Here is an 18738-nt window from a genome sequence, read left to right on the forward strand (position 1 = left end):
ATTCAGCCCTGATAAGAGGAACTCAGAGCTCAGCTCTCTCAACACACACACTGTCCTCAAGAGACTCAGACTATATCATAGAGCTGAGTGAGCAATGAGCTTGGTGGAGTCTGAGTCTGCCTGGAAACTGGGTCAAAGGCAGCGCATGCATGGGTCTCTATGCAGAGTAGTGAAAGGTGGGGGTACTGCTGAAGTGTAAAGATATAAGTGGTGGGGGAGGGTTTCCATTGTAGGGAGGTAGTAGGGGGGATGAGAGAGATAAGAGGCCCTGGAGTGAGTAGTAATAGTGTGTATCAGTAATGTGAATCGTGCTCGCTTTCGAGAATTCGACTTGATATGGCACCATAAATTAGGAAGGTGTACGAAGGAAGAGTTTGATTCTCTCCCTCAAGGCAAAAGTCAGCCATTCTGGCGACCATGGCAGGGGGTGGGGACATTTAGTCACGACTTTGTACTAGTGGGGCCTTTGCCAGGTCAGATGGTCCCCTGAAGGGTTTAGTGTAGTCGTTGGTTGGTGTGACTGGTGTGGTGTGGCTGGCTGGCTACTAGTTTAGGGGTGGAGGTGGGTTTTATGATTTTGTCAACAAGAAATAGATCAGAGATGCAGGAGAGAACAGTAACCCCATCAATAATTGACTGTAGTGGACAGGCTACATTTGTGCTCTATTGTTCTGTGCCAAATGTCCATTCTCGTGTAACTATATAAAGAGTTATTTGATTCTCTCTAACAATCCAGAACTAGGTATGGTAATGACTGAGACATTTCCTGTTTGGTCTCCAAAACACAATAGACTCAGGAATGCATCTTCCTGAACACATGCAGTATCCTACCTGCTGACTGCACAAAAGGTGGTGTGTGTGTGTTGAGAGAGAGATAGGCAACAGTAAACATCTCTGTTGATACTGTACACAGAGACTAAGGCATAAGGACAAGAGCATTTCAGATTGATGATGAGAAATAAACCTGTTTGTTAAAAAAAATCATATTAAATCAAATTGTATTTGTCACATGCTTTGTAGAAAACAGGTGTAGACTAACAGTGAAATGCTTACTTATGGATCCATTTTCAACAATGCAGATTTAAAGATAAAAAATATAAATATTGACATGAGGAATAAATATAGTGAACAACAAATAAAAATAACTAGTAAAAATAACATGGCTATATACAGGGAGTACCAGTACCGAGTCAATGTGCAGGTGTACGAGGTAATTGAGGTAACTATGTATTGTATACTGAACAAAAATATGAATGCAACATGCATCTTGTTCATAAGGAAATTAGTGAATTTAAGTAAATGCATTAGGCCCTAAATATATGGATTTCAAAAGACTGGGAATACAGATATGCATATGTTGGTCACAGATACCTTTAAAAAAATGTAGGGCTCTAGATCAGAAAACCAGCCAGTATCTGGTGTGACCACCATTTGCCTCATGCAGCGTGACACCTTTGCATAGAATTGATCAGGCTGTTGATTGTGGACTATGGAATGTTGTCCTCTTCAAGGGCTGTGCAAAGTTTCTCGATATTGGCGGGACCTGGAACACGCTGTCATACACGTCGATCCAGAGCATCCCAAACATGCTCAATCGGTGACACGTCTGTGAGTATGCATGCCATGGAAGAACTGGGACATTTCCAGCTTCCATGAATTGTGTACAGATCCTTGTGACATGGGGCCATGCATTATCATGCTGAAACATGAGGTGATGGAGGCGGATGAATGGCACGACAATCTCATCACGGTTTCACGGGATCTCGTCACGGTTTCTCTGTGCATTCAAATTGCCATCGATAAAATGCAATTGTGTTCGTTGTCCATAGCTTATGACTGCCCATACCATAACCCCACTGCCAAGATGGGGCACTCTGTTCACAATGTTGACATCAGCAAGCCGCTCGCCCACACGATGCCATACACGCTGTCTGCGGTTGGATTTACTGCCAAATTCTCTAAAACGACGTTGGCAGAGAAATTAATATTCAATTTTTTGTCAACAGGCTTGGTGGACATTCCTGCAGTCGGCATGCCAATTGCACGCTACCTCAAAACATGAGACATCTGTGGCATTGTGTTGTATGATAAAACTGCACATTTTAGAGTGGCCTTTTATTGTCCCCAGCACAAGGTGCACCTGTGTAATGATCATGCTATTTAATCAGCTTCTTGATATGCCACACCTGCAAGGTGGATAGATTATCTTGGCAAAGGATAAATACTCACTAACAGGGATGTAGACAATAAGCTTTTTGTGCGTATGGATAATTTCTGGCCTTATTTCAGCTCGTATATATTTTTGTTCAGTGTACATATAGGTTGAGATACAGTGACTAGACAACAGGATAGATAATAGACAGTAGCCAGTAGTATGTGGTAAGCGTGAAAGTGTGTGTGTACAGTGCCTTGCAAAAGATTTCATCCCCCTTAGTGTTTTTCCTATTTTCAAATCAAATCAAATCAAATCAAATTTTATTTGTCACATACACATGGTTAGCAGATGTTAATGCGAGTGTAGCGAAATGCTTGTGCTTCTAGTTCCGACAATGCAGTAATAACCAACAAGTAATCTAGCTAACAATTCCAAAACTACTGTCTTATACACAGTGTAAGGGGATAAAGAATATGTACATAAGGATATATGAATGAGTGATGGTACAGAGCAGCATAGGCAAGATACAGTAGATGATATTGAGTACAGTATATACATATGAGATGAGTATGTAAACAAAGTGGCATAGTTAAAGTGGCTAGTGATACATGTATTACATAAGGATGCAGTCGATGATATAGAGTACAGTATATACGTATGCATATGAGATGAATAATGTAGGGTAAGTAACATTATATGAGGTAGCATTGTTTAAAGTGGCTAGTGATATATTTACATAATTTCCCATCAATTCCCATTATTAAAGTGGCTGGAGTTGAGTCAGTGTCATTGTCAGTGTGTTGGCAGCAGCCACTCAATGTTAGTGGTGGCTGTTTAACAGTCTGATGGCCTTGAGATAGAAGCTGTTTTTCAGTCTCTCGGTCCCAGCTTTGATGCACCTGTACTGACCTCGCCTTCTGGATGATAGCGGGGTGAACAGGCAGTGGCTCGGGTGGTTGATGTCCTTGATGATCTTTATGGCCTTCCTGTAACATCGGGTGGTTTAGGTGTCCTGGAGGGCAGGTAGTTTGCCCCCGGTGATGCGTTGTGCAGACCTCACTACCCTCTGGAGAGCCTTACGGTTGAGGGCGGAGCAGTTGCCGTACCAGGCGGTGATACAGCCCGCCAGGATGCTCTCGATTGTGCATCTGTAGAAGTTTGTGAGTGCTTTTGGTGACAAGCTGAATTTCTTCAGCCTCCTGAGGTTGAAGAGGCGCTGCTGCGCCTTCTTCACGATGCTGTCTGTGTGAGTGGACCAATTCAGTTTGTCTGTGATGTGTATGCCGAGGAACTTAAAACTTGCTACCCTCTCCACTACTGTTCCATCAATGTGGATAGGGGGGTGTTCCCTCTGCTGTTTCCTGAAGTCCACAATCATCTCCTTAGTTTTGTTGACGTTGAGTGTGAGGTTATTTTCCTGACACCACACTCCGAGGGCCCTCACCTCCTCCCTGTAGGCCGTCTCGTCGTTGTTGGTAATCAAGCCTACCACTGTTGTGTCGTCCGCAAACTTGATGATTGAGTTGGAGGCGTGCGTGGCCACGCAGTCGTGGGTGAACAGGGAGTACAGGAGAGGGCTCAGAACGCACCCTTGTGGGGCCCCAGTGTTGAGGATCAGCGGGGAGGAGATGTTGTTGCCTACCCTCACCACCTGGGGGCGGCTCGTCAGGAAGTCCAGTACCCAGTTGCACAGGGCGGGGTCGAGACCCAGGGTCTCGAGCTTGATGACGAGCTTGGAGGGTACTATGGTGTTGAATGCCGAGCTGTAGTCGATGAACAGCATTCTCACATAGGTATTCCTCTTGTCCAGATGGGTTAGGGCAGTGTGCAGTGTGGTTGAGATTGCATCGACTGTGGACCTATTTGGGCGGTAAGCAAATTGGAGTGGGTCTAGGGTGTCAGGTAGGGTGGAGGTGATATGGTCCTTGACTAGTCTCTCAAAGCACTTCATGATGACGGATGTGAGTGCTACGGGGCGGTAGTCGTTTAGCTCAGTTACCTTAGCTTTCTTGGGAACAGGAACAATGGTGGCCCTCTTGAAGCATGTGGGAACAGCAGACTGGTATAGGGATTGATTGAATATGTCCGTAAACACACCGGCCAGCTGGCCAGCTATTTTGTTGCATTACAACCTGTAATTTAAATAGATTTGTATTTGTATTTCATGTAATGGACATACACAAAATAGTCCAAATTGGTGAAGTGAAATGTATTCACCCCTTTGCCATGAAGCCCCTAAATAAGATCTGGTGCAACCAATTACCTTCAGAAGTCACATAATTAGCTAAACAAAGTCCACCTTTGTGCAATCTAAGTGTCATATGATCTGTCACATGATCTCAGTATATATACCTGTTCTGAAAGGCCGCAGAGTCTGCAACACCATTAAGCAAGAGGCACCACCAAGCAAGTGTCACGCCCTGACCATAGAGAGCCCTCGGGGTGAGAGCCCTATGGTGTAATAGGTCAGGGTGTGACTAGGGGGGTTTCTAGGTATTGTGTTTCTATGTTGGTGTGTGTGTATGGTTCCCAATTGGACGCAGCTGATAATCGTTACCTCTAATTGGTGATCATACTTAGTGTGTCCTTTTTCCCCACCTGTGATGTGGGATAATGTTTTGTGTGTGAGTGCCTAATGTGCGCGGCGTATTTCACGAACGTTATAGCTTTGTTGTTTTACTATCATTAAAATGTGGATCTCTACTCACGCTGCGCCTTGGTCCAATTATTCATACGACGGTCGTGATAGCAAGCGACACCATGAAGACCAAGGAGCTCTCCAAACCGGTCAGGGACAAAGTTGTGGAGAAGTACAGATCAGGGTTGGGTTATAAAAAAATATAAAACTTTGAACATCCCACTGAGCACCATTAAATCCATTATTAAAAAATGGAAAGAATATGGCACCACAACAAACCTGCCAAGAGAGGTCCGCCCACCAAAACTCACAGACCAGGCAAGGAGGGCATTGATCAGAGAGGCAACAATGAAACCAAAGATAACCCTGAAGGAGCTGCAAAGCTCCACAGTGGAGATTGGAGTATCTGTCCATAGGACCACTTTAAGCCGTACACTCCACAGAGCTGGGCTTTACGGAAGAGTGGCCAGAAAAAAGCAAACACTTTTGGTGTTTGCCAAAAGGCATGTGGGAGACTCCCCAAACATATGGAAGAAGGTACTCTGGTCAGATGATACTAAAATTGTACTTTTTGGCCATCAAGGAAAACGCTATGTCTGGCGCAAATTCAACACCTCCCATCACCCCGAGAATATCATCCACACAGTGAAACGTTGTGGCAGCATCATGCTGTGGGGATGTTTTTCATCGGCAGGGACTGGGAAACTGGTCAGAATTGAAGGAATCCTGGATGGTGCTAAATACAGGGAAATTCTTGAGGGAAACCTATTTCAGTCTTCAAGAGATTTGAGACTGGGACGGAGGTTCACCTTCCAGCAGGACAATGGCCCTAAGCATACTGCTAAAGCAACACTCGAGTGGATTAAGGGGGAAACATTTAAATGTCTTGGGAATGGCCTAGTCAAAGCCCAGACCTAAATCCAATTTAGAATCTGTGGTATGACTTAAAGATTGCAGTGCACCAGCGGAACCCATCCAACTTGAAGGAGCTGGAGAAGGTTTGCATTGATGAATGGGCAAACATTCCAGTGGATAAACGTGCCAAGCTTATAGAGACATCCCCAAGAGACTTGCAGCTGTAATTGCTACAAAAGGTGGCTCTACAAAGTATTGACTTAGTTATGCACGCTCAAGTTTTCAGCTTTTTTTGTCTTATTGTTTGTTTCACAATAAAACATATTTTGCATCTTCAAAGTGGTAGGCATGTTGTTAAATCAAATGATACAAACCCCCCAAAAAACTATTTTAATTACAGGTTGTAAGACAACAAAGTAGGAAAAATGTCAAGGGGGGTGAATACTTTTGCAAGCGTGTGTGTGTGTGTATATATAGAGTCCAGTGAGTGTGCATAGGGTCAGTGCAGGTAGTCCGGGTAGCCATTTGATTACAGTATTTAGCAGTCTTGTTTAGAAGTCTTATGGCTTGGGGGTTGAAGCTTTTCAGGGTCCTGTTGGCTCCAGACTTGGTGCATTGGTACTGCTTGCCGTGCGGTAGCAAAGAGAACAGTCTGTGGCTTGGGTGGCTGGAGTCTTTTTGAACATTTGTTGGCTCTTCCTCTGACACCGCCTGGTATAGAGGTCTTACACTTTAAAAATAAAAGGTTCCTGGAGTATCCTTTAGGGGTTCTTCAAATTGAAATTAAAGGGTTTTTCAAAGAACCCCTTTTTAATTTATTTTATTTTGTACATTTTACCTCCCTTTTTCTCCCCTATTTTGTGATTATGATCTTGTCTCATCGTTGCACCTCCCCAACGGGCTCCGGAGAGGCAAAGGTCGATTCATGCGTCCCCCGAAACATGACCCACCAAACCGCGCTTCTTAACACCTGCTCGCTTCACCCGGAAACCAGCCGCAACAAAGTATCGGAGGAAACACTGTTCAACTGAAGACCGAAGTCAGCCTGCAGGCACCCGGCCTGCAACAAGGAGTCGCTAGAGTGTGGTGATCCAAGTAACTCTTTCTTGGTAATTCACCTGTAGTGTAGCTAGCTGTAGGCCACTGAACATTACCAAAGCAATTTACAATTTTAGGCTCCCTAGTGGCGCAGCGGTTTAAGGCACTTAATCTATGCTAGAGGCATCCCTACAGACCCTGGTTCGGTCGTGGGCTGAATCACAACCGGCCGTGATCGGGAGGTGCACAACTGGCACAGCGTTGTCCGGGTTAGGGGAGGGTTTGGCCGGGGTAGGTTGTCATTGTAAAATACGAATTTGTTCTTAACTGACTTGCCTAGTGAAATAAAGGTTCAATATAAAAAATAATTTAAAAAAAACAATCTCTGCCATAACTCAGAATAGTTGTTTTTCTTATTCTAGCCACTGGAGGGGAGCAGAGGGAGAGATCTACCGAGCGTTGCTGCTGACAATCCACGATGACTCTCCTCAAATTCTGCATCTGAGTGGAGGAGAGAGCGAGAGGCTGGAACTTCCTGTGTGCAATCTCTGTTCACCCGTTTTACATACAGTACATAGGAATATTTCCGGAGCTACAAAGTGAGAGAGAGGGAGTGTATGGCGATTTAGAGAGAAAGTCCCAAGTGCAGAAGCAGTAAATGCAGATTGTTTACATTACTCGGATAAGCTTTTCCTTCTTCTGCTCACTGTGGCGGCGGTTGCCTCGACTCACCTTCGCCGCAGATAGCGCCAGTGGAGCTGGCCATGGGGCCGTGATACAGCCCGGGCCCTGACCGAGGATCTGCGTTGCATGAGAAAACTAACATTATTTACTTCCCTGACTGCTGCATCAAACAAGAACGATAAAGGAAAAAACGTTTTTTTTCGAACTGAAATATTGTTCCAAGACAATTGCATGATCTGATGTTTGAGGGAGTGTGTTGATGTGCGGACCAAGCTGACCGAGATTATTATGGCTGTTCTTAAACTCGTCGAGCAGGTAGCTATGCCAATTCGACTAATAATTTATATTTCGTATTTCATAGATGGTTTATAAGCATTACCATTGTGGTTACTCTCTAAATAAATGCCTAAGTAAGTCCTGGGCAAGCAGAATGTTTTTGGGAACGTATTTGAGAAATTATTCTTAATGCATCGCATGCAAGCGAGAGGAAATGGATTTTCTGGTGCCTATAAGGAACAGATGTGGTCCGCTACGCGAGCGAGCGGTGTGTTATAGCATTTTATAGATGCATTTGTAGTATTTCTTTAGTTCTTTGTTCCGCTCACCTTTTTAAAATTAGGACAACGGATTCGGGGTGACTTCCTGCTTGCTCTTCTGCTTAAGAATATGTACCCTGGTTGTATTACCGCCATCGGAATTCAGCTGTGAATTCCTTAATCGTCTCTAATGACAATGTTGCTGTCTGCCCCTGTTTATGATATTTAAAGTTCTCAAATTGACTCTCTTTATGGCTACTTTTAACTCTCCATTATTTTTCAAAAGACAGTGTTCTGCATTTTGGGCTTGCCTAATCAAGTTCCCCATTTCTTTCTTCCTCCTAAATTATATTCAGCAAGAAGAGTAGGATGTTGAGAAAAATTGCCTACTTCTGTCACTTCAAACTTCACCATGGGATCATATACAATATGTTTTACAGCCATTGGCCATAATGCAATGTTTCTGGCACCACTGGCATATTTGATTGGTTGTTCACCATGTAAGGGTCTGTTTTAGAGTTCTAGAGGTGCTGAGTGACAGGGTCAAAGGGATAATAATGACAACATCTACAGAGGTCAAACAAAAAACACTGATTTCAAAGTTTAAAGGTCTAATGCAACTATTTTTTAAATAGAAAAAAAAATCTAAAATCAAATAATTTTGGGGTAACAATGAAGTACCTTACAGTGATTGTTTTAAATTAAAATGGTTATAAAAATAAAAAAAAAGCTTCTTAGCAAAGGGTAATTTCTCAAACAAGAATTTAGAATGTGGTCTGAGTGGGGAGGTTTGGAATCCTCTTTCTTATTGGTCTTTTAACGAATTTACTGCATGGTGATGTCACCATGGAAGGCCATAACTCCATCCCACCAAAACTTTTCAACCAGCTCTTACACTAAAAGGGTGTTATAATAATTTTCACAGTATTATTCTAACCTCAGTGTGTATATACAGTGGGGCAAAAAAGTATTTAGTCAGCCACCAATTGTGCAAGATCTCCCACTTAAAAATATGAGAGGCCTGTAATTTTCATCATAGGTACACTTCAACTATGACAGACAAAATGAGAAAAAAAATCCAGAAAATCACATTTGTAGGATTTTTTATGAATTTATTTGCAAATTATGGTGGAAAATAAACTTTTGTTATTGACCAAATAGTTATCTCAATACTTTGTTATATACCCTTTGTTGGCAATGACAGAGGTCAAACGTTTTCTGTAAGTCTTCACAAGGTTTTCACACACTGTTGCTGGTATTTTGGCCCATTCCTCCATGCAGATCTCCTCTAGAGCAGTGATGTTTTGGGGCTGTTGCTGGGCAACACGGACTTTCAACTCCCTCCAAAGATTTTCTATGGGGTTGAGATCTGGAGACTGGCTAGGCCACTCCACGACCTTGAAATGCTTCTTACGAAGCCACTCCTTTGTTGCACGGGCGGTGTGTTTGGGATCATTGTCATGCTGAAAAACCCAACCACGTTTCATCTTCAATGCCCTTGCTGATGGTAGGCTTTGTTACTTTGGTCCCAGCTCTCTGCAGGTCATTCACTAGGTCCCCCCGTGTGGTTCTGGGATTTTTGCTCACCGTTCTTGTGATCATTTTGACCCCACGTGGTGAGATCTTGCGTGGAGCCCCAGATCGAGGGAGATTATCAGGGGTCTTGTATGTCTTCCATTTCCTAATAATTGCTCCCACAGTTGATTTCTTCAAACCAAGCTGCTTACCTATTGCAGATTCAGTCTTTCCAGCCTGGTGCAGGTCTACAATTTTGTTTCTGGTGTCCTTTGACAGCTCTTTGGTCTTGGCCATAGTGGAGTTTGGAGTGTGACTGTTTGAGGTTGTGGACAGGTGTCTTTTATACTGATAACAAGTTCAAACAGGTGCCATTAATACAGGTAACGAGTGGAGGACAGAGGAGCCTCTTAAAGAAGAAGTTACAGGTCTGTGAGAGCCAGAAATCTTGCTTGTTTGTAGGTGACCAAATACTTATTTTCCACCATAATTTGCTAATAAATTCATCAAAAATCCTACAATGTGATTTTCTGGATTTTTTTCTTCTCATTTTGTCTGTCATAGTTGAAGTGTACCTATGATGAAAATTACAGGCCTCACTCATCTTTTTAAGTGGGAGAACTTGCACAATTGGTGGCTGACTAAATACTTTTTTGCCCCACTGTATACAACACAGGAAATCATGTGTTTGACTGTACTGGGCCTTTAACAAACCATACAACTCTATGCTCAATGACCACTTTGAACAATTTACACAGTAAAACATGTTTTACTTAAACTGTGCAGATGCAAAGTTTGGTAACAGAATTACAGTAAAGGCTCCCTCAGTTGTATTCTGTTACCGAACTTTGTATCTGCGTAGTTCTTCCTATGAATGTGTTTCTGTAAAATGTTTGAAATTGTTAAAAGTTGTAATTTTGCATAGAGTTCTATGGTTTGTGAAACTTTGAAATCAATGGTTTTTGTTTGGTATACATTCTAAAGTGATAATGTGGACTCTCAGTGTAGTTCTGTTAACATGGAATTGCCCGTATGCATAATGAGTCAACTTTGAGCACTTCTATCTCCTGATTGTTCTAGTATTCAGGTCCAAAATATCACTTTCTGACCACTTCTATGATGGACAAACATGTATGTAAGGTTTTGTTCAAAACAAAAGGGGGTGCAGTCCAAAAGTGGTTGAAATCATATGGAACCACTCAACGGATGTGTATGTTTGCAGAGAGACTATACAAGCATATGGCTCTGTCGGCTGTGTGTGTGTACTGTCCAGTGAGTGTTGTGTCCAGTGTAATCCCTCTTCTGTGTTAAAGGAAAGGGACAGGACGTTATTGGGTCTTATCATCCCCCTCCCCTTTTCATTTTTTTCTTCCTTGATCCCATGGGTTGTTCATCTGGGTATGTATGTATGTATGTATGTGTGGGATCTGTGGGTGGGTGCTCATGAGATATTGTCTTGTTTTTTCCCTCTTGTTTTGAATGCTGCTGGGCTTCCCGTGTTGAGATAGAAATATCTCCTTAACAGGAGAAACGCCTACACGACCCATATCTGTGCGTTTACTGTCATAGACAGACGCACACACACACAGACTTATCTTTCCCCTCTCTTTCTGTGACGCTGCTAACAGTGAGGGAAAGAGAGGGAAACACTGTCGTGCGCAGCATGGTTTTAATTCTGCAATTCATTTTTAGTGGGACATCATCGGCATCAGCAGCTTTTCATTTTGGAGCTGTGCTGTGGGAGTGGAGATTCAGATCTGTTCTGTACCCTTGGGCACCAATTACAATGCGGCTCTGATTATTCACCATTCTTATGTTATGGAAGATCAATCGCAGAAAAGCCAAGAAAGTGCTTTGTGTGTGTCAGTGTGGTCATGCATGGACGAACCAGATTGCATGTGTGTTGTTTGCAGATTAAAGAATGAAAACAAAGTTTTTATCAGATGCAGGAAGTTTGTGTAGGATGAGGTCAACATAGAGAGAGAGATGGAGAGCGATTCAAGGGGAAACATCCATTTGTTTTGTCAAATGCCGGGGACCGCTCTTGATTCCATTGGGACTCTGAGACAGGACTAGTTGATTTAAGAGGCTGGCTCTACGGCTGTTCTAAATGTAGACAAGGAAGATGCCACTCTCCTATTGGACAAAGGGGTCGTTTTGAGAACATTCGTTGGCCCTTGGAGTCAGGAGGAGGGAGGAGGATGAGGGTAGTGTGCTGTGCCGTGGCAACAATGGGCTCAGTGTTAGAGGCTTTTGGTTTGCCTGGAGGGGTGGTGGTTTGGGGAATGTCCTCATTCAGGACGGCTGCTTGCTTTCAGCCAGGACCTCCCCTCTCCCCAGCGCTTGGTAGCACTGTCCCCCAAATCCCCAGTGCAATTACAAAAAGTGACAGACACCAGCTTTGTGACCAGTAGGTGATGCCAGCTGTTTGTGTGAGTACTTGAAAGAGACAGCAAAACATAAGGCAACATGCTGCCAAGTGCTCTCTCATCTCTGTTTTAAAGGCACAGCTCTTCTTTGCCTCAACTTCTTGTGTGATTGTGAACCATATCTAGCCTAACTATTCTCTTTAAGGACTTGTGTCGCCCACATGGCCACACAGATCCTGCTATTAGTTGCATTTCCTGTCTTAGTAGAGTGAAATGAATTATGGGTGTGGGGGTGTGAGAAAAGGCAGGAAAATGTTCCAAATCAATCCATAAGGAGGAGAGGCCCATTCCAATAAAACACTCCTCTGGCAGAGTGGCCCCTGTGGTTGTTTAGATCACCATGGGAAAGCTGGGATGTGGGGAGGCTGTAGAGTATTATGCTGTGGCCTGCCCGCCTCTGTCTCTCTACCTGCTGTTTCATATAGGCCTACACATTTTCTGTGCAGGTCCTTGCAGATTATAGGATCAGTAGGCTAGTGTGGGTGTGTGTGGTCTAGAAGCGGAACTGAAAATGCAGAGTTAGCTAGGCTTCCTCTCTGCGTGTCGATTCTGAGAAGGTGACAGAGTTTAACAGGAAGTCAGGCGGCGAGGTGGAGGAGGGACAGCAAGTCAAGATGCAGCAACATGGTCTGGTCTGACTGTAGTACATAGGGCTCAGTCAGTCAGGGCTCCAACTCAATCCTCTTCCTGTCTCTCTTCATGAACCTTTATGTTGTATGTAACTAACAAGCTGTGGAAACAATTTCCCGCTCAGTCATCATCACATGACGAGGGCCTGCTCTGCAGCACCCAGAAACAGCATCAATATGGAACCAGTCTGTCTCGCCCTCTGAACCATGGCTCCCCTTGTCTGTCACAAAGACTTAGAGCTAGGAAGGTCCTGTTGGGATACTTTAAAAACTGGGCGCCCTCCTTTCCTCCCTTCCTTGAGGGTAATCGCATATCTGTGTGTTCTTTGATAAAAGAAAGGCAGAGTTTATATTACTTTGCTTTCACCAATCAAACCTGGTCAGATCAGTGACTATTGACTTTCAAAGGGGAGGGGTAGGTAGGGGTATCTCAACATTTTGGGGCCTTCCTTGAAGGAAGGATTTGTAAGGAATGAATCTATTCTACAGCCTACAAGTATTAGAACATAGCCAGTCCCCATCATGCCGTAGCCAGTCCCCATCATGCCGTGGCCAGTCCCCATCATGTCGTGGCCACATGCCGTGACCAGTCCCCATCATGCCTTGGCCAGTCAGTTAGCCCTTTCCACTGTGTTACTCAGAAAGCTGACTGAGCATGCTGATCTAAGGCCAAGTATTGATTGACACTCTGATAATTTGTGTCTGCATGCCGGCGATGTCTGGGACATTAATTTAGGTTGGGGAGAGAGAGGCAGGAGGCACTGTGACATTCACTAGACTAAGATAATGGCCTCTACATGCTGCTGTACTGTTCTCTTTTTGAGTTTGAGGCCTTTTATATCCCTCTTTGTAAATAACTACATACAGTTGTCTTATAAAACCCACCACAGTCTTAACTACACCACTAGGCCTATACCAAATGTAGGCCTACAGTGAGTCTCACTCAGTCACTCAATTCTCCAGCTTTTTAAAAACAGATTGAAGCGTCACACTGCTGCTCATTTACAAGCATTTCGCTACATCCGTAGTAACATCTGCTAAATAAACTTTGAGGTGGAGGCTCCGTCATGTTCTGGGGCGGTGTGTCACAGCATCACCGGATTTGAGCTTGTCATTGCAGGCAATCTGAATGCTGTGCATTACAGGGAAGGCATCCTCCTCCCTCATGTGGTACCCTTCCTGCAGGCTCATCCTGACATGACCCTTCAGCATAACAATGCCACCAGCCATACTGCTCGTTCTGTGCGTGATTTCTTGCAAGACAGGAATGTCAGTGTTCTTCCATGGCCAGCGAAGAGCCCGGATCTCAATCCCATGGAGCATGTCTGGGACCTGTTGGATCGGAGGGTGAGGGCTAGGGCCATTCCCCCCAGAAATGTCCGGGAACTTGCAGGTGCCTTGGTGGAAGAGTGGGGTAACGTCTCACAGCAAGAACTGGCAAATCTGGTGCAGTCCATGAGGAGGAGATGCACTGCAGTACTTAATGCAGCTGGTGGCCACATCAGATACTGGCCATTACTTTTGATTTTGACCCCCCCCCTCCCTTTGTTCAGGGACACATTATTCAATTTCTGTTAGTGACATGCCTGTCACATGCCTTGTTCAGTTTATGTCTCTGTTGTTGAATCTTGTTATATTCATACAAATATTATATTCATACAAATATTTACACATGTTAAGTTTGCTGAAAATAAACGCAGTTGACAGTGAGTGAGTTTCTTTTTTTGCTGAGTTTATGTGTATGTGTCAATACAATTTGATTTGAGGTTGGCAGTGCTCTAATTCCATACCATGGGAAGGACCACTCCCCCTCTTCCCTTGTTTACACTCACAGCTGATAAATCTGATATCTTGAGATTTATTGTAGGGTCACTGTTTAGACACGTATTGGAGAAAGACCTGGTCAGTATTTGGGGAGATTTGCATTGGCCCTGCTTGTGTTTTGGACATGTATCCACGTGTGTTGATGTTTGAATGTGATACGAGGGCAGTGGACGTTTCCTCAACTGTTCTATTATTAGGATAAGTAGGATCAGTGAACGACCAAGGATCTATAGAGGAGGATCAGTGAATGACTTCAGTCTGACCCCTTCTTCTTTCTCCCTTCAACTCAGCCTCCGCTGGTTCAGGCCATCTTCAATGGAGACCCTGAGGAGATACGCATGCTTATCTACAAATCGGAAGACATCAACGCTCTGGTAAGACCACTAGACATTCACCGTACTTCCATGCTCCGGAGCACGGATACTGTCCGGTTATTTAGTCTCCTATGGGCGGTTGGCTGCTATCAGAGGCTCTACAATGAGAACGCTGTCAGTAACCAGGTTGCCTACCTTTTTATGAGATTTTAAATACATGTCGGATAAAAAATGTCAAGACCGGCCTGATGGTAAACTTTCCAAATGTCGACAAAACAAAATATGCCAAATAAGGTGTGATCTTTTTGTTTCTGTAAAATGAATTATGTTGAGAAATGGCGGTGGAAATGCTTTTATTCGCAAATATTGATGTAATAATCATAATATTGAAGTAAACTTGGAGTCACGCGATAATATGTTGTGTGGTCCTCCCACTACGACTCAGGAAAGCTTGCAGCAACAGATTAAATATATTATGATGAACTTCACAGGGTGGTGAAAGTGCACGGTGATGAGCTTGATACTTCTTTCCAATAAATATCAAGGTTCTTATTCTGGTGACATGATCGATTCTTGGCTGCCGTTTGACAAGTAAAATGACTCTTTTTCTCTTTTGTCTTTAATAATCTCATCATGTAGGCTATACCCTCCACTGTATCTTCCAGCTGTTGGCTGGAGCGCACGTGCCAAGACCACAGTGAGCACATTCGCTATTCAGTATAACATGGAACTCAAACTGGCTGCGCGCTTGCGCCATCGTGCATAAATGTATTTTGTCCCCCCACACCAAACACGATCACGACACGCAGGTTAAAGTCAATATCAAAACAGACTTCGAACCAATTATATTAATTTGGGGACAGGTCGAAAAGCATTAAACATTTTATGGCAATTTAGCTAGCTAGCTTGCACTTGCTAGCTAATTTCTCCTATTTAGCTAGCTTGCTGTTGCTAGCTAATTTGCCCAGGGATATAAACATTGAGTTGTTACTTTACCTGAAATGCACAAGGTCCTCTACTCCACCAATTAATCCACACATAAAACGGTCGACCGACTCTTTTCTAGTCATCTCCTCCTTCCAGGCTTTTTCTTCTCTTGACTTTATTGCAATTGGCAACTTTCATAAATTAGGTGCATTGCCACCACTGACCTTGTTCGTCTTTTAGTCACCCACGTGGGTATAACCAATGAGGCACCAATCAAGATGGCACGTGGGTACCTGCTTCTATAAACCAATGAGGAGATGGGAGAGGCAGGACTTGCAGCGGGATCTGCATCACAAATAGAATTGACTCGTTGGCGCGCACGAGCAGTGTGGGTGCAATAATTGAATAATATAGATTTCTACATCTATTTTGTAGTCAGCCTGTAACGTAACATGTTTTGTGACAAAACCATCAGTGGAGTTGAAAATGCGATGTAAACCCATTTACCTCTTATGTTTTATCCGGTACATGGGAATTTAACCACGCAAGTTATTTTATGTGCGCTCCGTCACCACACACAGCCTTTAATCTGCAACAAGTCAATTTGATGCAAACACATCTCTGGTGGGAAAATGCAAATATTGTTTTTATGTGTATTTTAGAATATTTGCATGAAAATATGTTGCCAGTTTGATGGAAACCTAGCCATATTCCAGTTTTAGATGTGTTTTTTTTGTTTGAGAGGCAGTGGAGTGCCGGGCCAGCTGGATTTGAGGGGTTGTTTTGTGTGCTAAATGGCCAGTGGCCACCAGGATAATGGATATTTTGACACAGTGTGCAGTAACCATTAGCTTAGCTCATCGCATATATTAACTGTTAGAATTAGCCTAGCACAGAAGAGGCTCGAACTCCGCTCCAAGCTAACTGTCATACCCATGGGCTCTGAAAATGTTTCCCTTGCCATTGTAGATGGAGTTGGGCTCTTTGGCCTAACTCTGCCTAAAATGTCTGACTTCAGTTGGGTTAAACTGAACAAAAAATTGTACCAGTGCTCCTGGATGTTGTACACACTATATATATATATATATATATATATATATCCTAATAAATCTCCCTCCCTACCACTCTCATCAGGATGCAGACAAGCGTACCCCGCTCCATGCTGCAGCCTTCCTGGGTGATGCTGAGATCACTGAGCTTCTCATCCTCTCCGGTAAACCAACTTCGTTCCACTGTCTTTCTCCTCCTCGCTCTCCCTCTCCCCTCACACAATATCCCCTGTTTTACAGCCTTAGCAACAAAAAAACAGAATTGATATGGTTACAGTGTATGGAGTAGAACGTATCTTTTATCACATTGTTTGGAGAATGTGGATCCACAATCTTTAGTTTTCCCTCCCTACCTCCCTGCTAATGCTAGATTGCCTCTCTTTATATTTCTCTCTGTCTCCATCTCTAGGGGCGCGGGTCAACGCCAAAGACAACATGTGGCTCACCCCTCTACACCGCGCGGTGGCATCCCGTAGTGAGGTGGGTCGGTGGATACACACACACCCACCCACACTGCATGGGGTTTACTCAGTATACTGTGGCCCTGACACACACACACACACATTTCTCATGACATACAGTGACAGGCCGACACATTCTCAGGGCCCCATGCTGAGACTCAGGTGGTAAGATGCTAAACTAAGCCTAAGCTGCCAAGCAGGATCTGTGGTGGAGAGGAGAGGACACATTCTCAGGGCCCCATGCTGAGACTCAGGTGGTAAGATGCTAAACTAAGCCTAAGCTGCCAAGCAGGATCTGTGGTGGAGAGGAGAGGACACTCGACTACCGTCACCAGTCTGACCATCGTCCACCACTCTCTGCACATTCAGCATAAAAACTACAACCAGACCGATAGCAGAGCCGTATCAATTTATTAACACAGCCAACACAATACTCTGTGTCAGTCCCCTGGAGTGAAAGTGGTAGTTCAACATGGCTAGGATAGCTTAGGATCGACTGACTCACTAATGTGTGTGCCTGTGTATGAACTATGAATATGTGCATCTTGGTTTATGTCTATAAATGAATGCATAGGTTTATTAAATGCCTAGTTGTTGAATTTCCTGTATACATGTTCGTCTCTCTATGCTGCTTACAGAACACACACATTGTACCATCTCTCCTCACACGTCATGTTGTTCTATCACGCTGGTCTACAGGAGGCCGTTCGCATGCTGATCCTTCACTCTGCTGATGTGAATGCGCGGGATAAGAACTGGCAGACGCCGCTTCACGTTGCCGCGGCCAACAATGCCCTGCGCTGCGCTGAGGTCATCATCCCCCTGCTGAGCAGCGTCAATGTGTCGGACCGCGGGGGGCGCACCGCCCTGCACCACGCTGCCCTCAACGGGCACACTGAGGTACTACAGACTGGGGGATATATATTCTTTTACATCTCTTATGTACAGCCATACAAATGCTCACAGTTAGGCTCAGGCCCAATGCATTTCACTTCCTGAAATCAACCCCCAGTGAGACTATCACCTAGGGCCTAGGCACTCCATGTACACTGAACAGAAAGATTTTACAGAGTTACAGTTCATATCAGGAAATCAATCATTTGAAATGAATTTATTAGGCCCTAATCTGTAGGGATTTTACATGATTGGGAATACCGATGCATCTGTTGGTCAGAAATACCTTAAAAAAGGTAGGGTAGTGGATCAGCAAACCAGTCAGTATCTGGTGTGACCACCATTTGCCTCATGCAGCGCGACACATCTCCTTCACATAGAGTTAATGAGACTGATGATTTGTGGAATGTTGTCCCACTCCTCTTCAATGGCTGTGCAAAGTTGCTGGGACGGGAACTGGGACACGCTGTCGTACACGATCCAGAGCATCCCAAACATGCTCAATGGGTGACGTCTGGTGAGTTTGCAGGCCATGGAAGAACAGGGACATTTTGAGCTTCCAGGAATTGTGCACAGACCCTCACGACTTGAGACCGTGCATTATCATGCTGAAACATGAGATGATGGTGGCGGATGAATGGCATGACAATGGGCCTCAGGACCTTGTCACAGTTTCTCTGTGCATTCAAATTGCCATCGATAAAATGCAATTGTGTTCGTTGTCCATAGCTTATGACTGCCCATACCATAACCCCACTGCCAACATGGGGCACTCTGTTCACAACGTTGA

General features: G+C 44.1%; 1 protein-coding gene across 4 annotated transcripts in view; it reads left to right on the forward strand.

Annotated features, from left to right (window-relative positions):
• The first annotated feature begins 7213 nt into the window (after nt 1–7213).
• The window catches only part of LOC109867920 (serine/threonine-protein phosphatase 6 regulatory ankyrin repeat subunit B), a 31559-nt gene continuing 20034 nt past the window's right edge, over nt 7214–18738 (forward strand). For 2 of the 4 annotated variants that reach the window (XM_031796729.1, XM_031796731.1), the window contains exons 1-5: nt 7215–7685; nt 14594–14677; nt 16679–16757; nt 17003–17073; nt 17754–17954. In XM_031796729.1, coding sequence (XP_031652589.1) covers nt 7659–7685; nt 14594–14677; nt 16679–16757; nt 17003–17073; nt 17754–17954 — 462 coding nt within the window. In that variant the 5' untranslated portion in view covers nt 7215–7658. Of the gene's footprint in view, nt 7686–14593; nt 14678–16678; nt 16758–17002; nt 17074–17753; nt 17955–18738 lie in introns of all 4 variants that reach the window. The other 2 variants (XM_031796727.1, XM_031796737.1) reach the window with 2 other exon arrangements.

Source organism: Oncorhynchus kisutch, linkage group LG2, assembly GCF_002021735.2.
Source record: "Oncorhynchus kisutch isolate 150728-3 linkage group LG2, Okis_V2, whole genome shotgun sequence".
In the NCBI taxonomy this organism is placed as follows: domain Eukaryota; kingdom Metazoa; phylum Chordata; class Actinopteri; order Salmoniformes; family Salmonidae; genus Oncorhynchus; species Oncorhynchus kisutch.